Below are 25,380 nucleotides of genomic sequence, written 5' to 3'. Positions count from 1 at the left end.
CACTGAAGAAGTTCACTAAAAGTTGAGAAACCAACTGGGAGTTGGAAAAAAAAAAAAAAAAGCAGGAACATTTCTTTCCCTCTTCTGATCTATAAATAAGGAGTGCGTGGAAGAAGACAAACCTACAAATTCCAGGAGCCTGGAAGCCACAATGGCAGGTCCACAAAAGCTTTTAAGCAGTTAAAGATGCAGGTGAGCATCTAGGGGGTTTTTAAAGGTTTGGTACCTAACCCCTCTGCAAGCCGGGATAAGAATCCAGATGTCTCTTCCCAAGGATGTGCCTCTTTCACCAGGCTACAGTCGCATCCTTTCTTACTTATTCTCTTCCCATTCTCATCAATATTGCACTCCTGCCTGCCCTGCAGGAATGTCCCCACTCAGCTTTAGCAGAGACAGGGAGCATCTCTGTCCCTGTATAGCCTCTCGCCTGCTTAGGGCACTCTCCCACAAGGGAACTGAGGAGGTTGAACCTTTCTGGCTGAGCGGTAATGCAAGGCAGGCTGCGTGCATCCCAGATATAGATAACACTATGTCCTGCTGCCCACCCACATGTGAATGGAAGTGGCTCTGGCATCTGTGCTTTGTGCAGACCTCAATATGGGGTGCACAGACGCACGTGTGAACGCGTGTTCAATGCCTTGGTTTGGAGCTGCTCAGCACAGCTGAAATGGATCCGGCCAGGGCCAGCTGCAGAGCACCAGCCCCTCGATGGGTTTTTAGATGACCAACTCAAAAGCAGCAAATCACAGATCATGCTTGGAGTGAAATTCAGGTGCATTGATTCCCTTATGCATTCGGGCTTTAATGGTTGTTCCAAACAGTAAGAATGAATTTTCTCTAGGAAAGCATAAAATAAGTATGAAGAAATAAAATATATTTAAAAGATCTTGACGATTTCAATTTTGACAGTGGGAGAGAACAGAATTTAGACAGCATCTAACACTGTCGACATGTAGCATATTTGGCCTATGATAGCGTCTCAAATTTTGTCAGCCACCAGCCTGGCTGCTTCAGGGTGCCACACAGACACCTGGCTTCTGCTAGGATTACATAACTCCAGAAATCATATGGTCTCCTTAAAACATTTCTATTGCAGTAAGTGGCAAATGTTGACAAAAAGCGCTCATCCAAACATTTCCACCCAATCCCTGACCTGTATGTCTCAAAAATTATTCAAAAACTAGCAAGGTAAACAGGCCCTTCTCCCTCTGGGATTCAGCTCCCCACTTGCTAAGGAAGGCTTGCAACCCTTCCTGCAACAAGAGAGGCGAGGATGGATAAAATTCAAAATGCTGTGAGACGCTCAGAAGCTATGATAATAGGTGCACCAAAAGAGAAAGAAAATCAGCCCAGCTAATACAAGAATCAAACTTCATTCCAAATCTCCATGCAAAAACCAGAACAGGCTCAAACCCCTGGTGCACCTCAAGAAGTGCTTGCTTTAATTTTCTATTTAGCTTTCGTGTTTCTTTTTGCTTCGGGGAGGTGGCTTCTCCAGCGAGCAGAGGCCAGGAAGGGCTGCGATACAGGCAAGGACGTGCTCTGGCTGCCGAGAAGCCCTGCCGGGACAGCCAGCGGCCAAAGTTCCCCAGCAGAAGCTCCTGAGGCCGTGCACGAGCACCCCGTCACAGCCCTGCCAATTCCTCAAAACATTTTCCCCCTGCCAAATCGCCCCCCTCTTGCAGGCTGACTCGCAGCCAGCTGACTCACAGCCAGCTCCCTACCTTTCCAGATGCCAGCGTAAAGGCATGGGAATTAAGAACTTAATTTAAGTTCACGCCTTACCCATGCCGCTGGTTGGAAACGCGGCTCGCGCTGCCAAGCCAGGCACTCACTGTCACGGCTCCGTGAAGCAGAGCAGCAACGGAGGCACATGCGGGCTGAAGCCCTTCAGTAGCCTCCGACTAGCAGACAAGGCAGCCAGAGAGGCCACCGGAGCAACCTGCTGGGAAAGGCCTCGGAAGAATGCACTAACCCCCTGGATCTGCCATGGGGGTCTGCCTGCGTGAGCCCATTGGCCACGCCAACCAGCCAAGCCTGGAGTCGTTGCCCTCATCCCACGGCTCCCTTGGGCACAGCTGAGGACGAGGAGGAGGAAGAAGCCAGCCACTTGATGCACCCCTCCAGTCCATTTAGCTCTCCGATTTTTAACATTGCAAGTTTTGTTTTTTGTTTTTTTTTGGTTTTTTTTAAATAAATAGCTAGAGTGCCACTGCTCGCGCTGCTTGATCCTCCTTCCCATCTGCCGTGCCCCATTGGCAGCGAGATGGTCACTGTCTGCAGAGCACATTGCAGGAAAGTCCTGTCAAGTCTTGGATACTGCGATAGCAGAGATCAAAACGTAGGCAGCCCTGGAGAGGTCCACACTAAACCCAAGTTCCTCCAAGAAATATTAATTATAAAAGGACTTCTGGGCCCCGGAGGCGCTGGAGCCCAGGCAGCCTGGTTCCCAGCGGGTCTGTGGCTCAGCTAGGACAGGGCAGGGCATGCAGGCTGTCACTCCAAGGGAAGCGCTTTCCATACCGGGGCAAGCGCGGGGCTTGCCGGCACCCTGCAAGCTCACCTAGCAGCTTTCCTGAGCAGAGTGGGTTCCGTGGCTATTTCCTTATTATTAGGGAACAAGAGGAATTGTTTGCTCTTAGCAAAGGACGCTCTACACTCTCAAGGTATCCATGCTAACTCAAGGCTTTCTTTCCATTCTGGGAAAGATGATGTTTTACTGTAGACCAGTTTACACTGCGTCACAGGAAGATCATGCCCAAATTGCAGTAGGAGGTATAATCACAGCATATGTAGGTGTATCTGCACTCCTGCGTGTTCGCTTATAACTGTGCTAATAATGGGATTTTTTTTGTATAGATTCTTTCTACCTTCCCAGCTGCATTTCGTTCAACAGTCAACTTGTTTCTTAAAATTGGATATTATAGTCCTTAGACTATGTGGATCACTCTAGCAACCACTGACAACATGTGTCAGGAGAAAATAGGGTATCCCTATACATCTCAAGGACTGATGAACTACACAGTACATGAATAGTTATAAAAAATAGGGCTTAAACCTTGCGGTGGTTTAGTTGTAGAAACCATAAAACTGTCTTTCAGGTCCTGCTGGCCCCTTCTCCAATAGCTGGACAAAGATGTAACTATAGTTCACCCAGGCAATGGATAAAATTTGAGCAGCTTGGCTTGCTTCAGTAGCACTGTATCAGCATGCCTTTGGTGCCACGAGGCTGCACTGCGTGAATGGGCTCGCTGTGCCCTCCAAGAGGCACCAGGTAGTGCTATGAGCTCTCCAGAGCTACACTGGCAAGACTGATGGACAAATACAGTGTCCTCTCTTTCCTACCACCGCCATCCACATATAGCCTGTGCTTCGCTCCAGGCAAGCGCAGCCAGCTGCCCTGCTCACTACGCACTGCATTCAGGTCATCTCACAGCATCTTTAAGTAGCAACAGATATGATGTGGGAAGGATGAGGGAACCGATGCAAGAGCCTAGCCCAACTTGGTGATACCCATCCCCAGCACATTTACATCCTGCCAGTAATCCCATTGTCACGATCGATGTTAACTTCTTCCCCTTAGCCACCGCGCCCACACTTCATTTTCAGCAGCCCCTCTCCTGACTATGGCTTTTGGCTATAATTTTGTTCCATGGACTTTTAAAGGCTGTGGAATATGACTGCAAAATACCACTGTGGCCTCAGTGCCCTAGGAGAAATAATACTGGTTTGGAAGGTGGACTGTCCTCAGCAGAGAAATCTGGAGACCTCAGCTGGAGTGTCACAGCTGGCAAACTAGCAGCTCTACTGCAGCCCAGGCCTAAAGTTACCTTTCCCCAACCCACTCAAAAATCCAGTGTTACAAAGCCAATTGAAAGCTTGGTTAAGTGTCTCAACATGTTCCCAAATAACATATTAATATGGCAAGTTGAAAAAAAGACACAAGAAAATGCCAGGTGGTATTCTGGCCTGAGAGCACATCAGTATAATCCATATCTACTCCCAGGGCATGGAAACAGAAACTGTAAACAGCAAAACCTCCTAGCCGCACTTGAACAAAAATAACCATTTCTTTCTGCCCACCACCTCTTCAAATGAGTCTTATTTACACAGTCCCACAGATCCCACAGTGTAGCTGCCACGGCAACACTGATATAGGAAGAAATTATCCTTGTGGCCTACATGACCGGAACGATGCATCCTCCTGCAGGCTGCTGAGCCCTGTGGAAGCAGGCTGGCAACGAAGCGGGCACCTCTCAGCCCCTGCCCTGCGCTTTGCACAAATGCTGCTGCCCGCTGAGCTCGTCAGCAAGCTCCCACACACCTCCTTACTGCTTGTACAGCTCTCACCTGCCCCTGGAGACTGCTCTCCTTGACCGTCAATCTCAATGCTGTCTTCCAGAGTGAGCTGCAAAGTAGACCTCGCTACTCAAAAGGTCCCCTTGAACTTGACCCCATTCATAGATTTGTCTTCATAAGAAGCGAGTGTCTGCTACGCAGATACGTTTCCTGTAGGGATCAGACTTATTGCTAGAGATGGTAGGAAGAGGAACACTACATCTCCTTAATCTGTCAGAGTGAAGGGTAAAACAAACACTGACATTTTCCACAAGAAATTTAAGCCAATGTATTGCTCATATCACCTGTCTTGTACTCAGCAGCTCTGCAGGGCTTCCCTTCAGCTGAAGCAAGGGCTGATTGCAGCACCTCACATCCTTACATTCAAATCCAGGTTCACAGTGCCACCTGACAAGCCATTTCATGGGGAGTTCACACATGGGAACCCCTCCACCAGAAATTCATGTCAGTAAGAGGCAAGAGATCTAGTGACAGAGGAGATCGTTCATTTCGAGGAGCAGCTCCGACTCAGAAGTCAGCCCCCTGACCATCCTACCAACTCCTACTGGACCTCAGTGAACCATCCCACCAAGCTGACCTTCATGGATGTGATCTGTGCAAGATGCACAGCACCTACATTGAAATTCATTTGTAATCCCACACAGCACATTAGGACGCCACCAAGCATCCACAGCCCTGAACCCTCTCTGATCCCACAACGACCTCTCCCAGAACAGAGTCAGAGCTCAGGACAGAGATGTTGGTAACCTACTGACGTTGGGTGCTGGACCCTGCTCTGGGGACCTGCTCCTGAGCTTTTCTATCTGCTGATTGTTTAACACAAAATGCAGCAGGAAAAGAAGTGAAAGTCCAGGCTCTTCCCCTCCTGCTGAGGGCCCCCAAAGGTTAAGTATAACGTGACACATCTCTTCCCTGCTTTCTTTCCAGAATCTTGTGTTCTTTGTGTTGGCACCGGGCACACCATTAGGAGGATGAGAGTACCTCATGCTTTGCCTCAATATACACAAGGTATTGGTCAGAGCCTGGAGGTGGGAGATATAGTCTGAAATCCCTGAGGGGGAAGAGGAGGAACGAGCAAGGCTGTAATGTAGAGAGCTGCCACCACCGACTGTATGCCTGAACAACAGGATCTGCTGAGGTCTGCACAAACTCCCTGCTGGTGGGGTCCATCTGATGAGTTATGAGAACATCTATGAGCTTGGTCCTGCAGTGGACTTAGGTGACACTGCCTAAATTAGCAAGGAGAGAGGCACTGAGCTCCTTGAAGCAGGGAGCTCCAGGGCTGTCCCTGCAGCAGAATCGCAGCAGGCAAATCCTTCCCTTCAATGCAGATAATCCATCGAATTTAGGCACCTCGGGCATTCAGGAATCCCTGAACAGGGTTTCTTAATTCACAAATTCAGACTTAAATCCTTTCCAGTGCTTCTGCTACAGCCTATGCTCATTTGCTGAAGGTGACCGGCCCTGCCAAGCAGCAGGCTGTCTGCATGGCACATCTGCCAGGCGTCCCTAGACCAGCCCTTCCCAAGGTGAGGGGACACAGCCCAGACCTTACGGTGTCGTGCCCCGGAGATGGACAGAGGCACGTGCAGGTATCACCACTCGGGTGGCTTAGTCCAGTAGCTGGTACAAGCTACTGGTTTGGACTTCAAGAGCAATGGCAGAAGATCCTCTGCTAGAACCAGATACAGTTGAATTTTATGAATGAACTGAAGTTTCTTTTTTTTTGTTCTCCACAAGCTATTTATAAAATCCCCTCTGATATCCATAAAGCCCTATGGCAGCTTTAGCTTATTCTGCCGCCTGTCTGTTCTTGTACTTTGCCTAATTTTGCTGTGTTCTACTGCCTCCAACCTTTTACATTTACAAGAGTAATGCTTTTTAAAGCTTCAAGGTCAAGAAAGTCCCTAACAAAGGCATGTTAGGGCAGTTATTGATCTTTTCTCAGTCTTCCCCAGAACAGCTCCAAACTGTGAAACCTCAGTCAGGAGATGGAAAATTACTCAGACTTTTCCCACATTGGCAAGTTTTAAAATTCATGGCACCCGATTCATGAGAATATCAAATCCTCTCAGAGCGACAGCCGTGTATTTCCGCTTCCATGTACGTTCTGCAAGGTTACAGTCCCCTCCATCTAATCAAGGACAGCTTGAAAGCAGCTGGTTTCTGAAGGATGAGTTTGTTTCAGCAAAGTTTCATGAACAGAATATTATCCATGGTCAGAAGTAGACATGCAAAGACTACCAAAGCATAGTAAGGGATGGGAAATGACATTAAGACCCGAGCACATTACATGGACAAGAAGTGGTTCCCTAAACCATTTCTCTGCACTTTCTAGGAAACTGCATGATCAATACCATACAGATAAAGTTTCACAACCAATTAAAGCAAAAGTAAACCCATACTGCTACCTAATGGGGCAATCACCCTCTCCTCCCCATCAAACTACTTGAAAACCAAACCATTGGTCACAGTGAGGGAAGGCAATTTAATTCATGGCAAGACACTGCATAGCTGCACCAGGCAGAAGTCTGCCGGTAGCACCTCCCTCAGAACATTTACCTGTGGGTCTTGTTTATTTATGTTGTTTTTTGAGAGAAGGTTGTGGTGCCTGTGCACTGCACACCTGCAGGACCCAGTGTAGCAAGAGAAGCAGCTCTCTATCCTGCACAGAGGTAGTTTATCCAAACAGCTGGCACAGCAGCTACCTGTACTCTTGGATGATGTCGAGGACTACAATAGAGATTCAGACAGGTATCAGAGCTGCCCTGACACCCACCTGACCTCCAGCATTGCTGGCTGACCCACAGCAGCAATACTGATTCCCCATAAGCCAAAAGTCTCTGTACTATGTAATCCACAGCATGCATTCAGGCTTCATTCTCACACATACCTGCTGGCCTTCCCAGCAAAAAAACTCAGATGAACATCTTGGCACTGCTAGCCCAGACAGCTTAACAGCTCAACAGCATAACAAATGCAATAGATAGTGACTCCGAGTCCTACGGCATAGCAAATGCGCTCTAGAAAACCAGATTGTCATCAAAGGAAGAATCATTCACTTCAAATATGTCTTCATTCAGAAGCAAAGAACATAGAAATCCCTTACCTTGCTCAGTTACTGTCATCCCTGTGAATATACAGCTTGGTTTTATGAGCCACTGAGAAGAATCTGTAAGTGCAGGCAACAGCTTCCCCTGAAGCATTAATCAGAAGTGTTTACATGTGGCTGACATTTGTCCACTAATAATATAATTGCATCTAAAGGAGGAAAGGAATTGGGAGCTCTAATTTTATGGTTAAAGAAATGCACTGCAGTTCCTAAGCTAATTTTCTAAATGGCCAGAGTCTGACAGCAGCTTCAGCAAGAAGTTCATTATTTGGACTAGTCAGAGAAGCTCCAAAGACGTGACAGGCAGAAAACGAGAGTCTGAAGCAGAAACAGAGCTAATATCTCATGGGCTTCTCCATGCCACGCAGCAGAAGAGAGCACTCCACAGGGGCTGTGATAACAGAAACACGGATTTCAAGGGCAAGACAAACATGGAAGCTATGCATCAGCCACTTTATGGGACTTCACTCTTAATTCAGACAAATCCACTCAATTAAAAATTATAACTGAAAACCGGTTTGACTTCTGACCCCCAGTTCTTTTAAAAGGAGCCTTGGCAGTTTTGCTAGCCCACTGTGGGATGCAAGTGCCTGGGATTGCTCCTACCCTTGCCCACCTGAGCAGGGCTCAGTTGCCCTGGTTCACTGAAGCAGCTGGCAGGGTTAATTACAGCAGGTTAAGAAGCACAGGAAACTCCTGAGTCACAGCAAGCTCTTAATTGCTAATTCCTAAAGGGATTTGAGGGCTCAAACAGCAAAGCCAACTTTCATGTCACACTGTCATACATGGTTCGCTCATTTTGACTTAAGTATATATGATTGACCTGAATATTTATACCTCATCCCTCTTCTGCTGCTGGTCTCAGAGCTGCTTTCAGTCCAATGGCAAGTTCCCAGCTCTAAAATAACTTGCAGTTTCCCAGGGGGGTTCAAAGTTTGACAAGGTGATGCTGCTTGCTTGTGCTAGCTCTTTTGCCAGATCTTAGTAGCAAGAGAACAAACAATTAAACCAACAGCAAGAGCAGGTTATCCCCTGAAAACTGAATGCAGAAGTGACAACAGCCAGCTGTGAACACTGACTAGCAGCATGTCCCTGCCTAGGAAGAGGGCTGTCCTAATAGAAGGAACAAAGTTCAAAAAAAAAAGAAATATCTCTACAAAAATTCAGAAGATAATCATCAATTAGTCTACTCTGTGGCTCACACTTTCTGCCACATCTTCCTCCAGAGGAGGTAAGAAGGAAACTCCATGGCCTTACACCCACCTCTTAACAGGGCACCTATTCCTCCTCTCCCTGGAGCAAGTGTGGGGGAGAGCAAGATCCCAGGATGATCCCATCTCACCAGGCCTAGGCAGTAGAAGATCAAATTCTCTGGAGAAAGCCTCTCACATCCAACCACAGCCCTGAGGATCATGAGCTGTTACTGCCCTGCCAAGCTGTCATTACCAGGATTCCTGATTTAAGGGAAAACAGCCTTAAAGGGGTGCTGACGGGGCTGACTGATAACAGCTGCTCCCTGTTACATCAGGAGAAGGAAAGCATGTTTGCTCAGTACCCTTCGGCCCTCTAAGCCCAGCGGCAATAAAAGAACTCAGATCCCTATAGAAAATGATACGTTAACTTTAAACGACTGTCCCTGCTTGTCACACATTTGCCCTATCACTGCATGCATGCAGCTGTTTGGGAAAGGCTTTATATATAGAACACCACATTTCTGCCTAAATTCTTCCTTCCAGGAAGGACACACGGCCCTCCTGTCTTTCCATGGCCATAGAGGCTGAATGGTCAGGGCTCCTCCTGCTCTGTGCTTTAGGCACAGCAGCACAGTCTGGGTGCACCCCTCTTCTGAAGTTGGTCCCTACAAGTAGCTTTGCCCTAGCATGATGTGCCCCTGCTTGTACCCACACAGGGCTCATTGCAGCAGTAGAGCTGCTCTCAGGCTTCTTTAGACCTTTCTATCCTCTCCAAGAAAGGTGAACGTGCTGCACAGGAGCTGTGTGCGCAGCTCAAGACAGGAGCTGGCGCTTCCGCTCTGGGATAGCGCTGAGCTGGTGGTACTCTCTTGACCCTACTAATCCTCTTTGACCAGGAGGTACTGACTAATTACATTCCCAGTGACAGCATGTACCCTCTGAAGGAGGCTGGGAGAGCAGGAGGAATCTCACACGGTGGGTTGAACATGGATCCTTAGACAAGTGGCTGCCTGTGCAAAGTGCTCTAGATGATCCTGCTTGAGCAGGGGGGGTGGACTAGATGATCTTCAGAGGTCCCTTCCAACCTCAGCCATTCTGTGATTCTGTGATTCCCATCTTCAGTAAAGGGCAAGTCAGGCAGGAGTCCAGTGAGTGCAGCAGAGAGGCCCCAAAGCACCCTGCCGTTCTCAGCCAAGAACAACACTCCTTGCCGTTCTCTTTTTCAATTTCTAAAAAGAAGCATATGTGCTGACAGTGAAATCATTCAGACTGGAAACCCTTCCTCAGCCTCCATTCTCTAATCCATTCTCCAGTTGCCGGGAGCTACACCATGTTCTATTCAAAGGCTGATCTAATGGAGTTTTTTCATCTAACTGAATTCTCTTTTTTGCAGGCATTCCTGCCTGTAGCCAAATGCAAGAGCTGCTGCATTTGCTTCTGCAAGTAGGGCAGGCTCTGCTCCATTCAATACCACCCTTTCTTTATCGGTATCATTTCAAGCCCAAGTGGTATAGCGTATTCTCTGGGAGCTGTTCTGTCCAGGGCCCAGTTTTGCCCAGTAGGAGGTCTTGGATGTTGATGGAAAGAGAGGAGCCAGGGCTTTTTGAAAAGTATTTGGTACAGTGATTCACAAGCTCTTTGTAAGAAAACCTCTAGAATGGGCTTCTTTGTAACACTGACACCTGGTTGAGGCCCCCCAATAATAGCCAGAAATGAAACATATCCCATGAAAGACCCAAGCAAATGTTGTTCTTAGCTTTTGCTTGCTTGTGATATCAAATACAGATAATGAAGAACGTAATGGTATTTACTGATGAGACTAGATAGGGAGATGTAGTGCACCTGCTGGAGAACAGAAAAATTATAAAAAGGATTTAGGTGGTGTTAGAAACAGGGAAGACCAGCAGGTGCCTCATACTGGAAAACCACAGAAACTTACCTTTAAGCATTCAGGGGGAGACAGACACTAGACCAGCAGCAATGCTGAAACAGTCATAGCATAGTGGGGGAAACACCTGGCAGAGAGCATGCATGGGCTTCTCATGCAGCATCACAGAGAAGAGCACAGCTCAGCCTAGCACCTGTGGGAACTGCCAAAAGGCTGCCTGGGGGCTTCCGGCAGCCTACCCATCTGCAGTTAATCACCTGTCAGAAGCCCATCATCTGCCCCATCTCCATTTCTCCATAGCTTTTCCAACGGACCTTGAGGGGAGCCTCCCTGTGGGACCAAAAGGTTAACGTGGCCAGGTCGTAGGGGGAGGAAGTTATGTCCCAGGGCCAGGGCCTTGCACTGAGAACATCACTTTGCAAAGGGGCAATGGGACTGGGCAAGGAGCAGGGTCTCTAGCTGCATGGTAGAATAAGTGCTTGCTTTTAAAGTGACCTGTGACCTTCCCCCAAGTTATACCCAAGCATTACTTAAAGGAACAGTGAGCACTAGCATAACTAATCTGCCTGTGTGAAAGACATCTGCTCTCCTCATCAGTTCAGCAGGACTGTACATATCCACCTGCCACAGAGTGGTCCCTGCACGACTGCCACTGCGTGACTTCGCTGGGTACCGTCAGGCAGACAGCAGCACTGCTCCATCCCACCTTCAGTCCCCACCGCTGCAAAATCCCTCCCTAACTTTCCACTCTCACCACCAGGTCTCTGCTGAAGCGATGTGTGCGTAAAGCTGGTTCTTACATAGGGGACTCTGCAAAATGTGGGCCTCTTTGGGTCTCCTTCACTCACTTTCTGACTGGAAGAAGCATGGAGTAAGCAAGAAAACAAATGTACAGGCATACCTCGAAGATATTGCGGGTTTGGTTCCAGACCACTGCAATAAAGCGAATATCGCAATAAAGCAAGTCACGCAAATTTTTTGGTTTCCCAGTGCATATAAAAGTTATGTTTACACTATATTGTAGTCAATCAAGTGTGCAATAGCATTATGTCTAAAAAAACAATGTACATACCTTAATTAAAAAAATACTTTATTGCTAAAAAATGCTAACCATCATTTGAGCCTTCAGCGAGTCGTAATCTTTTTGCTGATGGAGGGTCTTGCCCTGATGTTGATGGCTGCTGACTGATCAGGGTGGTGGTCGCTGAACATTGGGTGGCTGTGGCAGTTTCTTAAAATAAGACAGCAATGAAGTTTGTCGCATCGATTGATTCTTCCTTTCACAAAGGATTTCTCTGTAGCATGTGATGCTGTTTGATAGCATTTTACCCACAATAGAACTTCTTTCAAAATTGAAGTCAATCCTCTCAAACCCTGCTGCTGCTTTATCAACTGAGTTTATGTAATATTCTAAATCCTGTGTTGTCATTTCAACAATGTTCACAGCATCTTCACCAGGAGTAGATTCCATCTCAAGAAACCACTTTCTTTGCTCATCCATAAAATGCAACTCCTCATCCATTAAAGTTTTATCATGAGATTGCAGCAATTCAGTAACCTCTTCAGCTCCATTTCTAATTCTAGTTCTCTTGCTGTTTCCACCACATCTGCAGTTACTTCCTCCACTGAAGTCTTGAACCCCTCAAAGTCATCCATGAGAGTTGGAATCAACTTCTTCCAAACTCCTGTTAATGTTGATATTTTGACCTCCTCCTGTGAATCACAAATGTTCTTAATGGCATCTAGAATGGTGAATCCTTTCCAGAAGGTTTTCAATTTACTTTGCCCAGATCCATCAGAGGAACCACAGTCTATGACAGCTATAGCCTTACAAAATGTATTTCTTAAATAATAAGACTTGAAAGTCAAAATTACTCCTTGATCCATGGGCTGCAGAATGGATGTTGTGTTAGCAGGCACGAAAACAACATTAATCTCGTCGTACATCTCCATCAGAGCTCTTGGGTGACCAGGTGCATTGTCAATGAGCAATAATATTTTAAAAGGAATCTTTTTTTCTGAGCAGTAGGTCTCAACAGTGGCCTTAAAATATTCAGTAAACCATGTTGTAAACAGATGTGCTGTCATCCAGGCTTTGTTGTTCCATTTATAGAGCACAGGCAGAGTAGATTGAGTATAATTCTTAAGGGCCCTAGGATTTTCAGAATGGTAAATGAGCATTGGCTTCAACTTAAAGTCACCAGCTGCATTAGCCCCTAACAAGAGAGTCAGCCTGTCCTTTGAAGCTTTGAAGCCAGGCATTGACTTCTCCTCTCTAGCTATGAAAGTCCTAGATGGCATCTTCTTCCAGTAGAAGGCTGTTTCATCTACATTGAAAATCTGTTGTTTAGTGTAGCCACCTTCATCAATTATCTTAGCTAGATCTTCTGGATAACTTGATGCACCTTCTACATCAGCACTTGCTCCTTCACCTTGCACTTTTACATTATGGAGATGGCTTCTTTCCTTAAATCTCATGAACCAACCTCTGCTACTTTTCTTCTGCAGCCTCCTCACCTCTCTCAGCCTTCATAGAATTGAAGAGAGTTAGACCCTTGCTCTGGATTAGGCTTTGGCTTAAGGGAATGTTGTGGCTGGTTTGATCTTCTATCCAGACCACTAAAACTTTCTCCATATGAGCACTAAGGCTGTTTCACTTTCTTATCATTCGTGTCTTCACTGGAGTAGCACTTTTAATTTCCTTCAAGAACTTTTCCTTTGCATTCACAACTTGGCTAACTGTTTGGCGCAAGAGGCCAAGCTTTTGGCCTATCTTGGCTTTCGACATGCCTTCCTCACCAAGCTTCATTATTTCTAGCTTTTGATTTAAAGTGAGAGACATGTGACTCTTCCTTTCACTTGAACACTTACAGGCCATTGTAGGGTTATAATTGCCCTAATTTCAATATTGTTGTGTCTCAGGGAATAGGGAGGCCCGAGAAGAGGAAGAGAGACGAGGAAATGGCCGGTTGGTGGAGCAGTCAGAACACACACAACATTTATCGATTAAGTTCCCCGTCTTATATGGGCGTGGTTCATGGTGCCCCAAAACAATTACAACAGTAACATCAAAGATCACTGATCACAGATCACCGTAACAGATATAATAATAATGAAAAAGTTTGAACTATTGCGAGAATTACCAAAATACAACACAGAGACACAAAGTGAGCACATGCTGTTGGAAAAATGGTGCCGACAGACTTGCTCGACGCAGGGTTGCCAAACCTTCAATTTGTAAAAAAACGCGGTATCTGCGAAGCGCAATAAAGCGAAGCGCAATAAAACGAGGTATGCCTGTACTATCTTAGGTTGCAGAGATGAACATGTTGTTCTGTTCCTGAAAGAAGGATTGGGGTCCTGTATAGCTGGTACCACAAATGAGTAAAGGGACCCTGCTGAGTGTAACACATCCTTTGGATGTTACTGCCTTGTGCTCGGGGATCAGCAGCATTCTTCAACAAAACGTGTCACAGCTCCTATTTCAGTCTGGTTAATTAGGCAAAGGGGCATCCTGCCATGTTTATTTAGTAACACAACATGCATAGTTCATTCAGTGCTTAATACAAAACCACTGGAGTCAATTGGGGTCAGTTAGGGTTACAGGGAATGCATCATGCAGTGCAGGGCAATCACGCTCCAAAACAGATCTTGCCAGATCATCTGCTTGCTCCCTTGGCAGACTCTGCTGTAAACAGGAGCTATTTCTTAACTCCCAAGTGAAATGGTTCAGTAGCCCTTCTTCCTGCAATGGAAACCTCATTCCTATCTGCACTACCAACAGGCAGAAGCTGCAGCACAAGGGGAATTTAGCAGCGCCCCAAAGAGCAGGCTCTGATTTGGTGCGAATAGGACCATGAGCTGTTTCCAGGAGCCAGATTCCTGTAGGAGGTATGACAAGGTGGGAGGCAGGCTCCAGGCACCTTTAGTTCTGCTCTGTTAATTCACATAAACAGCTTGTTTAAAGCTGGTTAATGTGTATCAATGCAAGCAAGAGAACTGGAGGTCAGGCACAACATTTGGGCTTCCTTGTCACCATAGCCTCTTTCTTATCTCCTAATCAACAGCAGCCTCCAGAGCCACAGGCCACCACAATCCACATGCTTCTGGAGAGCACTGCTAAAATGCCATACATGTATCTGAACTTGGGGCCTAACTCTCCAGCTATCCTAGCCCTCACTGTATGACCCATCTGACCATTCTTCTCTAAGAGCCAGGGCCAAAGGAAAGCCAGTCCTGCTACAGGACAGACTGTGCTGGTGCCCCTCACAGGACCTCAGGGCTCAGAGGTGTGACACAGCTGCCCAGCAGCAGGCTGGAAGAGCCTCTTGAACTGTCCTTCAGCTGGACCACACTACATGAGTGCTCAACCCATTCCAGTGCAAAGAAAATGAGGGAAGATCAAGTCACCTTCAAGATTTGCATAAGAAATCTACCTCTCTAGATAAGGACAAGATGAAAAAACACCTACAAATGCACGTTTTTTATGAAAAGGACACGGCGCTGAGTTTTGCAACCTTCCGATGCCAATAAAAGTATTTTGTTGGCAGAAGAAAGAGCTGTTTTAATTCAATGGCCAGGTCCTTGTGTATCTAAAAGACACAGCGATCTCTCACCCACACACCTAGCAGTTCCGTGAGAGCAGTCATAGCTGAGCAATACTGATCTGAAGTACCACTTGCCCTAGACAAATTCTGAGCACAGCAGTTTCCAGTACAGAGGGAGAGTGATAGGAGACAAAGCCCTAGCCTGATTAGTCCCCCACAAAATGCTGGTATTCAGGGAAAGAGCCTCACCTGCTCCTTTCCCACCTTGTACCGCCTGGAAACAAAGGAAGCCATTTCCTTTAGTGTCTTGACACCCACTCAGTTCAGCCAATGACTCCACAGAAAACAGCACTTTTAGTATTTTCTTCTCTTTCACTAGGTTTGAATGTGCTCAGCTGAAATGTTGGGGAAGATGCAGCTCCTTAGATACCCTCTATAATGCAGTAGGGAAGTGGGAGGGGAAGGCAGAGACCCAGAGTCCCTGATTCCATCTTTAGATCAGGAGTGGGATGGGTATGAAAATATCATGGGTAAATAATATGAATCTTTCAAGGAAGATCAGAAGTTTTAGGGGACTGCAGATAGGGGCAAAAGCCTTTCCTGCCCCCCATTCACCTGCCAGTCTGTTCCTGGGAGATTCCTGCCTCTGGCAGAGGCTGGAGCACAAGGTGCTCCCATGGGGAAAGGAGATGCTGGATGCCATCCTCCTTTCCTGCATCCAGGGCAGGCATCTGGGGGCCATCCAGGCCTCACAAATGTCTCTGGCTCCAGGAGAGCTCCCAGGCAACTCAGAAAGGGAACAAGAACCAGGGGCGAACAAGGTTTTCTAGGAGCAGGTTTCCCTAAGGAGGCATTACCGGTGTGAGGCAGGCCAGAGGCACTTTAACTCCTACTCTATTAATCTACACAAGTAACTAGAATAAGGCATTGCTGCTGTGAAGGGTCTTCACTTTCAGCACAGGACAGGCAGCCACAGAGCTAGCTGAACCACAACCCTCTGGTTAGGCTCAGAGGCTTTGGCAGGTGCTCTTGGACATTGCCTCCTAATAAGAGACAGCCTGCAAGCTCAAACAGCAATGAGAAGCACTGTAAGTTCAGCAAAGGAGCTAGTCTTGCTGAACTGCTGAGGACTATCACCAGGAAAGGTATTTAAGAACTACTCCAAATTCATTAACACCTGCAGGAGGCTTTCTGTCTCATATTCTGCCAATCACTGCTGAGCAGTCATGACAGCAGTAGGTAGACTCTAGAGCTGCTCTTTGAGCTGGACTGCAGTGTTGCCTCTGGGCAGAACCCTATTTGTCATATCCAGTTCCTGTCTTCTTGTACCTATAAGGGTACAGATCACTTTCTGAATTTCACTTTGAATTTTCTTCTCTAGGTTTTATAACAGCGACTGTCACATGGCAACATCGCCTAGATTCCTCTGCTGCATGGAGCAGACTGTCAGTTTGACCAGCTGCCTTTCCTGATTTTGATCATGTGTCCAACTAGTTGAGAACTGTCATGTACTGTTGGTCAGCTGTCCATATGGGAAAAACAAACATAAACATGTGGTAGAAGGCCTGCTTTTATCAATTTTTAACTGCCTAAAATGGTTTCATCTCCATCAGCAGACTAGCACATCTAGCCTAGCTCAGCTCCTCCAAGAGGACTAGCTTGTTTTCAGATGTCAGTATTTGCTGACGTCAGTACTAAAGTAATTTTTTCTCATTTTCCACTGCCATTAGCCCACCTGAATCAACACAACTCGGCTGCAGGTTAGTTCAAAGCCTCTCAGCATAGCTAGTCTGCAGAGAGAGGCCAAAGTCTGTTCCTGATCTCTCTGCAGAGCAAGCCTCTGTCGTAGAGGGGCCCTCTTTTACAGATGACCTGTAACACAAAATTAGGAGCAATTCTTTCTAGCTATTTGTGCTATAGGCCACCAATTGCTTTGCCAAGTGGGAGTGCTTGGAAACTATCGTGTAAGGCTAGTTAGCGTGAGTTGAAGCAATCTGCCTGTGGTCCTTGGTACTGCACTGCAGTGCCTCCCCACGGGGATGCAACCTCCCTGGCGAGGTGAACAGCATCAGAGCACAGTTTGGTGACTCATGCCTCTCCCCGGCTCCCTTGCTGCTTGCTGGGAAAGAGGGACGACGGGGGGCTGGACTAGGTCAGACCGTCTTCCGAGCCTTGGCCTCCTTCCATAGCAAGTGCAGCCCCAGGATTCATGCCTGGCTACCATCTCAGTGCACCAACGCCCTGCTTGCCACGGCCACCCCTCCCTCATCCCAGGGACACCCCAGCATGTTGTCAACTGCCCAGATCCACAGGTATTACCCCAAGCTATTACCCCAGAGCCCTCTCTGTCCTGATGCTCTAGGCCCTCTGCCCTCTCCTCCCCTAACGCTCCTCGTCCCAGTGTCTCTCTAATCACACTGTTCCTTCCCAGTCTCCTTTCCTCTTCCCAAAGATCTTCTCTGGCCACACGCTCACTGCGAGGTTCATCTCAGCCACTCACAATGACTATTCTGCAACAGCTGGGATGAATTTTGAAGTGAGCCCCTGTTAAAGCATTAGGATTAATGTGTATTAGGATACCATTTGTCCTGGGCATTACGCTACCAAGAACCAGGGGTCCCTACAGGGAAGGAGTGCTGTCAGTGCTTCCTCCTCATCAGTCACCTTACAGGCAGCAGGAACAGCCGGCTACTGCCAAAACCAGCAGGCCATGGCACTGCAGGGTATGCTGACAGCTCTGGGCATGCAGAAGGTTGTCCCTGTGGGATCCACAGCAAGACACCCCTGGGCTGGTCCTGATGATGCCCTGGGGGAGGCATTGTAGACAGGTAGTTATTTGGCCTCCAAGCTTTTCAGAAAGGAGAGCACTATCAACAGCAGTGTAGATGCCTCCACTGATAACCAAGTCTGGTATCTGTATTGCTGATATATTCTCTCTTGCATACTTTGTTCTTTTCTGGGACTCGTTTCTTGAATTCCTTCACTTCCCAGTTTATGTCTGGGGGTCAACAAGAGTACAGATATGTCATTCAGCACCTGCATGGTGTCAGAATTTGGGTTATGTTTTCCACTAAGCTGTAACAGCCTGCATCAGTATCGCGGGAGAAGTCTCCCTCAGTGGAAGTTAATTAGTGCCTCTCTGGCAGCAAAGACAATCTATATAGTCAAAATACTTGTCCTATATCAGGATGGAAACATTATTTAGGGGTTTTCTTCCTGTAAGATTAAATGGTTTTGCCTTGAAACTATAATCACATGCAGCCCATCCCCAACACAGTGACACAAAGTCTTGACTACTTGCTGAAACAACAATGATGTAGCATTTTTGGAAGAAAATTATATTCTTTTACCACTGTTTTGCAGCAAAACTTCATCCTTCCTCTGAATGTAGAACAGGCCACCGTGGTCCATGCACTTTCCTCCTCTCCCAAGGTTTACTGTGACTCATGCTATTTGAAGCCAAGGGTGAAGAACTTGCACAAGCTCCAGCTGTACAGAATGTAACTGCCAGTCTCACCCACAACTCAGGCTCCTGTGAATGTATCAGACTTGTGCTCAAATCTCCTCAGCTTTCACTCAACTTGCAAGGGCCTTTTCCAGTCAAGGTCCTAATTCATAAAGCAATTAATGGATCAAGCCCTGCTACATCAAAGAGTGAATTCTGATGTTTATATGTGAATCTCAGAACTTGGGACAAAGCTCATGTGAGCTGCAGGCAAAACACTTCCACTTAGAGGATCAGACCATAGAGCAATTTTCTCAAAAGATCAAGCAAACCTGAAGCCTGACTATATTATAAAATCTTACAATATTTCCTTTTTTTCAGAAAGTTTTTGTCAGGAAATTTCACTGTTCAAGTATTGCATTTATTCCTAAACTCTTTAAAAACTTCCCATAAATCAAGCCATCTATTCCAAGCAGGATTCTGATCCTATATAAAGGGAAAAAACACCCAAGACATCACAAAATCGAGGAGGGACCTTGTTGTGGGTCTTGAATTTATGTGAACACATGTGGCTATTGCACTGATGAGCAGCAGCATGAAGCCCTAAAACTGATACACTCACAAGGATGAGTTTGCCAAGGATGTCTGAAAATGGTCACTCAAGAACCAAGGGAGCCCAAGTCAGAATTCAGCTTTCAAAATCCGAAATTTAATTCTATGTGGTTGGCTACTGACCCTGTAGACAAATACTGGGGAGAGGTAACCTGCCCCTCAGCCATTGCAGAGGGCACAATACTATGAGGAGCAATACAACACTCGGTCCTAAACTAAATTAATTCTCTGTGCCAGGTGTCAAGGGGAGAATGGTAAAGCCCTTTCACCAAGGTATGAATTTTCTCAAACCTGGAAAAGCGTCATTTCCCAAGGGCACAGCTACACAGGTTTCTGTCCTGCTCAGGGGACTAAACAAAGCTTGGATACCTCATTTTCTCACCAAAATACTCAGGATAGGAAGGAAGCAATACTTGAGTGGTACCTAAGTCTTCTGCTTATGGGTGAATTCTGCACATAGTATGGTTATTAAAAACATACTGCGCTCACTAGTAAATAATTTTAAACTTGTTTCCATTGAGAAGTATGGCTGGAGGTTACATTCCAACATCCAAAATACAGGCACTTTCTATGTAGTTCTATTATGAAAACAGTCATTTTGTACTGGGAAGATTGCTGTTTTTTTCAGACTCTCACGGCACAAACCTTTTCAAGATTCAACTTTTCAGAATAAAATGACTGTTGGTGGGAACAATGAGTGGAACATTTCAACTGAAAATGGAATTACGTAAAAGGACATGGCTATCTGACGAGTGCAGAAATATAAATAGGAACAGTTTTACACCTCTCTGCACACACTTCATACCTGCTCAGGAAGAGCGGCACTCCTCTGCCTAGAATGTGACAGTAAACAGCAGCACGATCCAACAACTTCAGGAAGCGAAGAAAATTATTGGGTGTAATTGAAACTGCAGGGAGGAGTTACAGACCCAAAATGTAATTATTCACAGTGGAACAGAGCCAAGATTAGCAATCCTGCTTCTGGTCATTTAAAGTTCCCATTAACTTTTCCATGTGCTGATGGTATCAGTTTTATGTCTTACTGGCTACAAGATGCAGCACTTCCAGAAGAAAACCCTGGGCGTCCTCTGGCAAAGGTCTCAACAGGGTCTTGAATCTCCTGTAGAGGAGGGGGGGTGTGAGGGCCTGGTTTGCACCTGTACCCAGGTATGCGTCTCCCATCTCTAGGCCCAGCAGAGACTGATACAAGGTGCAGTCCAGCATGAAACATGCTAACATCCACCTTCCTCTGCTTCCCCCCAGGGCAAGTCTTTGCCACCAACCCAAGCGGTTACCCTTCAATGTCTCCACTGGCCAGTAAAAACCAAGACCTTCTCCAAGGATCTGGAAGATCTTCCCACCTAGCTACCAAGGGGGGAGCAGGGCGAGGAGGATGTCCCAGCTGAGACCCAGCTGCACAACCCTCATCTCTAGGTGTAGATAGCTAGGAGGTGGCTAAAGTGACTTCTTTGGTGCTTTGGAAGATGATCCTGGTGGGCATCACAAAATATCAGAGACCTCCCGGACTGTGGTAGGTGGGACTGGGTGGACCTTAGCCCACCTCAGCCCCTTTCCTCTCCTTGCAGTCTGCCTCAGTGGCCTGCGTGACATTCACCCAGTTCATACCCAAACTGCACCGTGGACATCCACACATCCATCCTCCACCCAGCCCATTTCCTTGCCCTGGCCCTGCACCCAGACACGGAGTAGCAGGGCCCTTACCATCCAGAGAGGGCAGGGAAATCCAACTGGCCAGCATGTACCTGCTGATTTGAAATCGTCTTGTTGAGATCCTGGCTACGCTTTTGCCCCATACCATTTTCCTTGCACCCTCACTTTCTGAAGCCACATCAAGCTGCAGGACATCCTCTGCAAATATCCTCCGGGCCCTGGTCAAACTGTGAGTGTGCAGCACCAGGAGGAGGACACTTGAGAGGGGTGAGTCTGGCAGCCACGAAGCCTGTTTCTATTTCCTCATGCTATCCATTGACTCCTTGGACACCTTTGGGGAGCAGTGGGCATTGCTGGGTATGTTCTGCTGAGCGTCCCCTATTTCTACATTTCTCATTCACTAATTCTTATCACTCTCCTTTCACTTGCTGTCCTCTGAAACCGTTTCACTTTCTTCACATTTGTCTTTTTATGTTTTCCCTCCTCTTAGGACCACCATCATCACGAGCATATCAGCACTACCCATGATAGAGCTCTGACCCACTATTAATGAAGAAGTGGGGAGAGACCATCTGAAGAATCCCATGTTACTTTCTGCAACAACAGCCAGAGAAGACTGAGAAATCTCCTAAGTACAGGCCTTGCAACCTCTTCTTTGGCTTACAGGATCTGGAAAAAGAGAGGCAGTGCTCTGGCTAACTAACATCCCAGTTTTCCAGAAAGCAGCTGCAGGAACAGCTCCACAGCAGTCTAGAGCTGCACTGGTGTGTGCTAAGCATCAGCTCAACTCTGAGTTGCTAGTGTTATGTCAGTGGTCTCAGAAGAATAAAGCTACATCTGACACATATTATGTTTTACAGATAAGCTAACTTGTTTATAGCTAAGAGAGATTTTCAATATGCTTTCATTAAAAGTCTTCAAAGTCTTAAAAAATAATTAACTGAATTTAAAAATGTAACACAGAAAGGTGTAATAGTCCCCCTTTAAGTCTAATCTAACATAATCATCTAATCCAGTGTGGCCAGCTTCCTGAAGTTCAGCTTTCAACCATATCATATAACCACTGTAGTCAAGCACAGAAAGTCTGACCTCCGCAGGATGAAATCGTCAAGCCCAACCTGCTCACTGCCTCTTCAAGCCACAGCGGTACAGAGCTTTGTACAAAACATGAATTGTGACTGTGCACAGAGCAACGCTGATTTGCCGCCAGACATCACACACACACTTCCTCAGTTCTGGTTAAGGCACTGGTGCACTTTGCATTTGAGATGTGTTGTGAACAGTGGAGTTGCACAAGCTCTCTCTGAAATCTTCTCCATTGCATGCCACACCAAGTTCCAGCCAGAACCAAAGTAAATCCTGCAGCGCAGTCCAACCACCACCCAGTTACCCATATGAAATCAGGGGTTCAGCCTTTACCAAAACATGGATGATTATGGCCCTTTTAATCTTCATTAAAGAGGACAAAATCAACACTGGGTTCTATCTCTGCTGTTCAGTTGCCATGAGAAACAACACTATCTTGATCTTAGGCAGCACAAGGTCTTACTCTGCCAGTAGTTCTACGTGTCGAGGACCCCAAAGCCTCAACAGGAGGATGCTGCCTTGACAGGAGGCAGCAATTACAGTCTCTCCTCTCAGACATTTCACCAAGACCGATAAAGGGGTGCAGACTAACGAGGATTTGTGAGGCAAACCCCAGAGGTTGTTTTCAGCAAGTCCATTCTGTCATTGCAAACAAAACTGGCAAAAACCTGGCACCGACCTGATGCCTGCCGCAGCCTCCCTCACCACATTTCCCGGACCTTTCTCACAACAGCCCTCTCTTTCCTCCTTGGTTGTTAGGGCTCCTTCCCCAGGGAGTCTTCTCCAAGGGACCCAGCCCTCACCTCTTTATTTCCAGGTAGCCATGCCATCCAAACTCTGGGAAATGGCATACCTCGTTTTTTCACAGGACTGCAATCCCCACTGTCTGCCAGCACCTCCTCACCTCATTTGCCTCACAGAACTGAACGGCACGCTGTCTTTTCACCATTAAACAATGGTTGTACATTAAACAACACGGGTGTAGTACAGATCCTGCACCACTTCTACTCTGATGAGATCCACCAGGTATTTCAGCCTTTTTCTACATGCCCCTCTGGGCTTGTTTCCAATGCAAGCAGAGCATGCCCCTAACTCTGGGGCTTCCCTCTGTGAGGGACTTGGCTTCAGCAAATTGTTAAGTTTTTTTAAAACTTTCAAGGAAAATGCACCATCCTTTCCTCAATTTAGTGGTAACAGCAACAATTTGTATCAGACCAAAAGATTCCCGTACCACATGCAAGCCCCCTTACCTCCACCAGATGAGGTGTGGGGTTGAAGCCACACATGTTGCAAACCTGCTGCCTACAGGTCGTGCAGGTATTGTAGTTGGAGGGTTCACTGGAGCCCACATTGAGCTCTGCTTTGCAGAGGGGGCACAAGACCCTTTCTTTCGGCACTTCCTTTGGCTTGACAACTTGCTCCGGTTTTCCTTGCTTTGTAGCTGGTGCAGTCCCAGCCCTACCCTGCGTCCCAGACGAAGCACCTGGGGCTTTAAGACCAGCTTCTTTGCTGGCATCACTGAAGACAATTTTTGGAGGCACTTTGCCAGAAGGCTGCTGACTTGGAGGGGGGGCCTCTGGCTGGACAGACATAAGTGTGCTTGCCTGGGTCAAGAGAGAAGCTCCAAAGCCAAAGAGTTTCCCCGTGAGACCCTCCTGGGGTTGTTCTTGTGCACCAGCGCTGGGGGTTGGAGCTGCAGGTTTTGCTGGGGAATCTCCCACAGTTTTTCTCTGGTCAGAGGAGGAAGGCTTTGCTTGTTGATGCTGAGGGGAAGACCTCACCACTTCCTGAGGAGCAGCAGGTTTTGGCTGGCCTTGGCTGTGTTGTTCCCTCTGCGGTGTAGCTGGGTGGGGTTTTGGGGGCTCTGGCTGCAGGACACCGGTGCCTGGCCTGGCGCTTGGCTGCATAGTTCCAGGGGGCTTTTCCTGGCCTGCCACGACCTGGGGCTGAGGCTGGGCTTGTTTGGCGGGGGAGTGGGATGGAGACAGCGAAGGAGAGTGTAGTTGCTGCTGGCTTTTGGAGCGAGGAGCTGTGGTCATGTCCATCCCCAATGCTCTCTGCATCTGGCAATTCAAACATAACCATTCTTTCACCTGCAAGACAAAAAGTAGACAGCAGGCAATGAGCAATGGGCAGACAACAACCAACAGCAGGCACGGCATGGCCCGTGGCAACTCAAGCACACAATTTCTCGCAGTACCGCTGTACTACTAGCAATTTAGCAATGTTGACAGCAGCCTTTCTGGGGACTCCAACAGGATTGAGTGCCTGTTCCTGCCACCATTAACACTCCGCTCTCCCACTTTATTCCCCCAGGGCACTGGGCCCTATCCTCAGCAGATTTCACCCCAAGATAGAAGCTGGAGGAGGAAGGTCCTGAAAGCCCATTCTTTCTCCTGCTTAGGGACTCCCCAGCCCTGCAAAACCTCAGGCCTAGACACTGGCCTCACCCTACAGCATGCTTGTGCTGCTCCGGCATTTTATCGGAGAGAAGCAGAAAAGCTGATGACAGAGGGAGAGGAAAGGGAGCACGGCCTCTCTCCAGCCCCTCTCCCTCTTGCTGCCAGACCACGTAACACCCTGCCAGCTCTGAGCAAGGCAAACAGAGATCAGAGCTAGAAGCACAAAAACTGGCCTGGCCGTTCAAACCAGGCTGGAGCAGCCCGTGCAGGGCTGTTTGGAGAGGAGCACAAGCCTGGCAAGAGAAGCACAGCACAGCAAACATCCAGGTTATGCTGCTACAATGTGTGGTTACAATTTTAATGAGACCAGCCCACCGCTGCCAGATACCTCCTGCGGGGAGAAATCTGCTGTAACATGCCTGAGACTTCCCAGGGGCTAACATGGATGGCTTTGCCTCCCTGAGTCAGTGTTCAGCTTCAGTAAAGCTCAAAACATTAATGCTACCTGCGATGTAGACACCGGCTGGCAGTACTGCAAGAGCTACAAATGCTGGAATCTGTACGATAATCAAGATTTCCCTCCCTCCGGTCCAAAGAGCATGAAGTCACTTAGCACTGCAGTCCTTAAGGAAAAGGAGGGAGCAGCTTTTCCTTTGGTGATGTTTGCTGAGCAGGCAAAATGCTGACTTGAGAGAGAAAAAGGTTAATTTTCAGTCTTTAAACGATGAACTGGATGCAAACAAAAAATATAATGCTCCCTAGCTAAGTGGCGATAAATGAAAGACTTCCCCCCTGAGAGACATTCCCGATGACACGCTAATGTTTGAATTAAGTTAATTAAAGAGGCCGTATGAAAGCTGTGAGCCTTCTGATAGGAGGAATCCCTAGGATGCTCAGTGGCTGTGCAAATATTAATATATAGCACAGTCTGCAGGATAATCAGGTCTGCTTGCAGAAGATTGCTCCAAGACAAGCAATAAAGTGCCAAAAAGGACCAGAACATTCCCCAAACTGGAGCTGTCAGGCACAGATGGCCTGAATAGTCAGCTGGAAACCCAGAGACTT

The 25,380-nt window shown here is 47.3% G+C and overlaps 1 protein-coding gene across 1 annotated transcript in view; it reads right to left on the bottom strand.

Moving 5' to 3' along the window:
* The window catches only part of BSN (bassoon presynaptic cytomatrix protein), a 161,285-nt gene that overhangs the window by 77,048 nt on the left and 58,857 nt on the right, over positions 1-25,380 (bottom strand). The window contains exons 3-4 of the mRNA XM_067303289.1: positions 23,872-24,006; positions 23,164-23,832 (exon numbers count right to left, since the gene is read on the bottom strand). Of these exons, the coding sequence (XP_067159390.1) occupies positions 23,164-23,832; positions 23,872-24,006 (804 nt within the window). The remainder of the gene's footprint in view (positions 1-23,163; positions 23,833-23,871; positions 24,007-25,380) is intronic.

Source organism: Apteryx mantelli, chromosome 12 (genome assembly GCF_036417845.1).
Source record: "Apteryx mantelli isolate bAptMan1 chromosome 12, bAptMan1.hap1, whole genome shotgun sequence".
Classification (NCBI taxonomy): domain Eukaryota; kingdom Metazoa; phylum Chordata; class Aves; order Apterygiformes; family Apterygidae; genus Apteryx; species Apteryx mantelli.
This window is presented reverse-complemented; position numbering and strand designations above follow the sequence as displayed.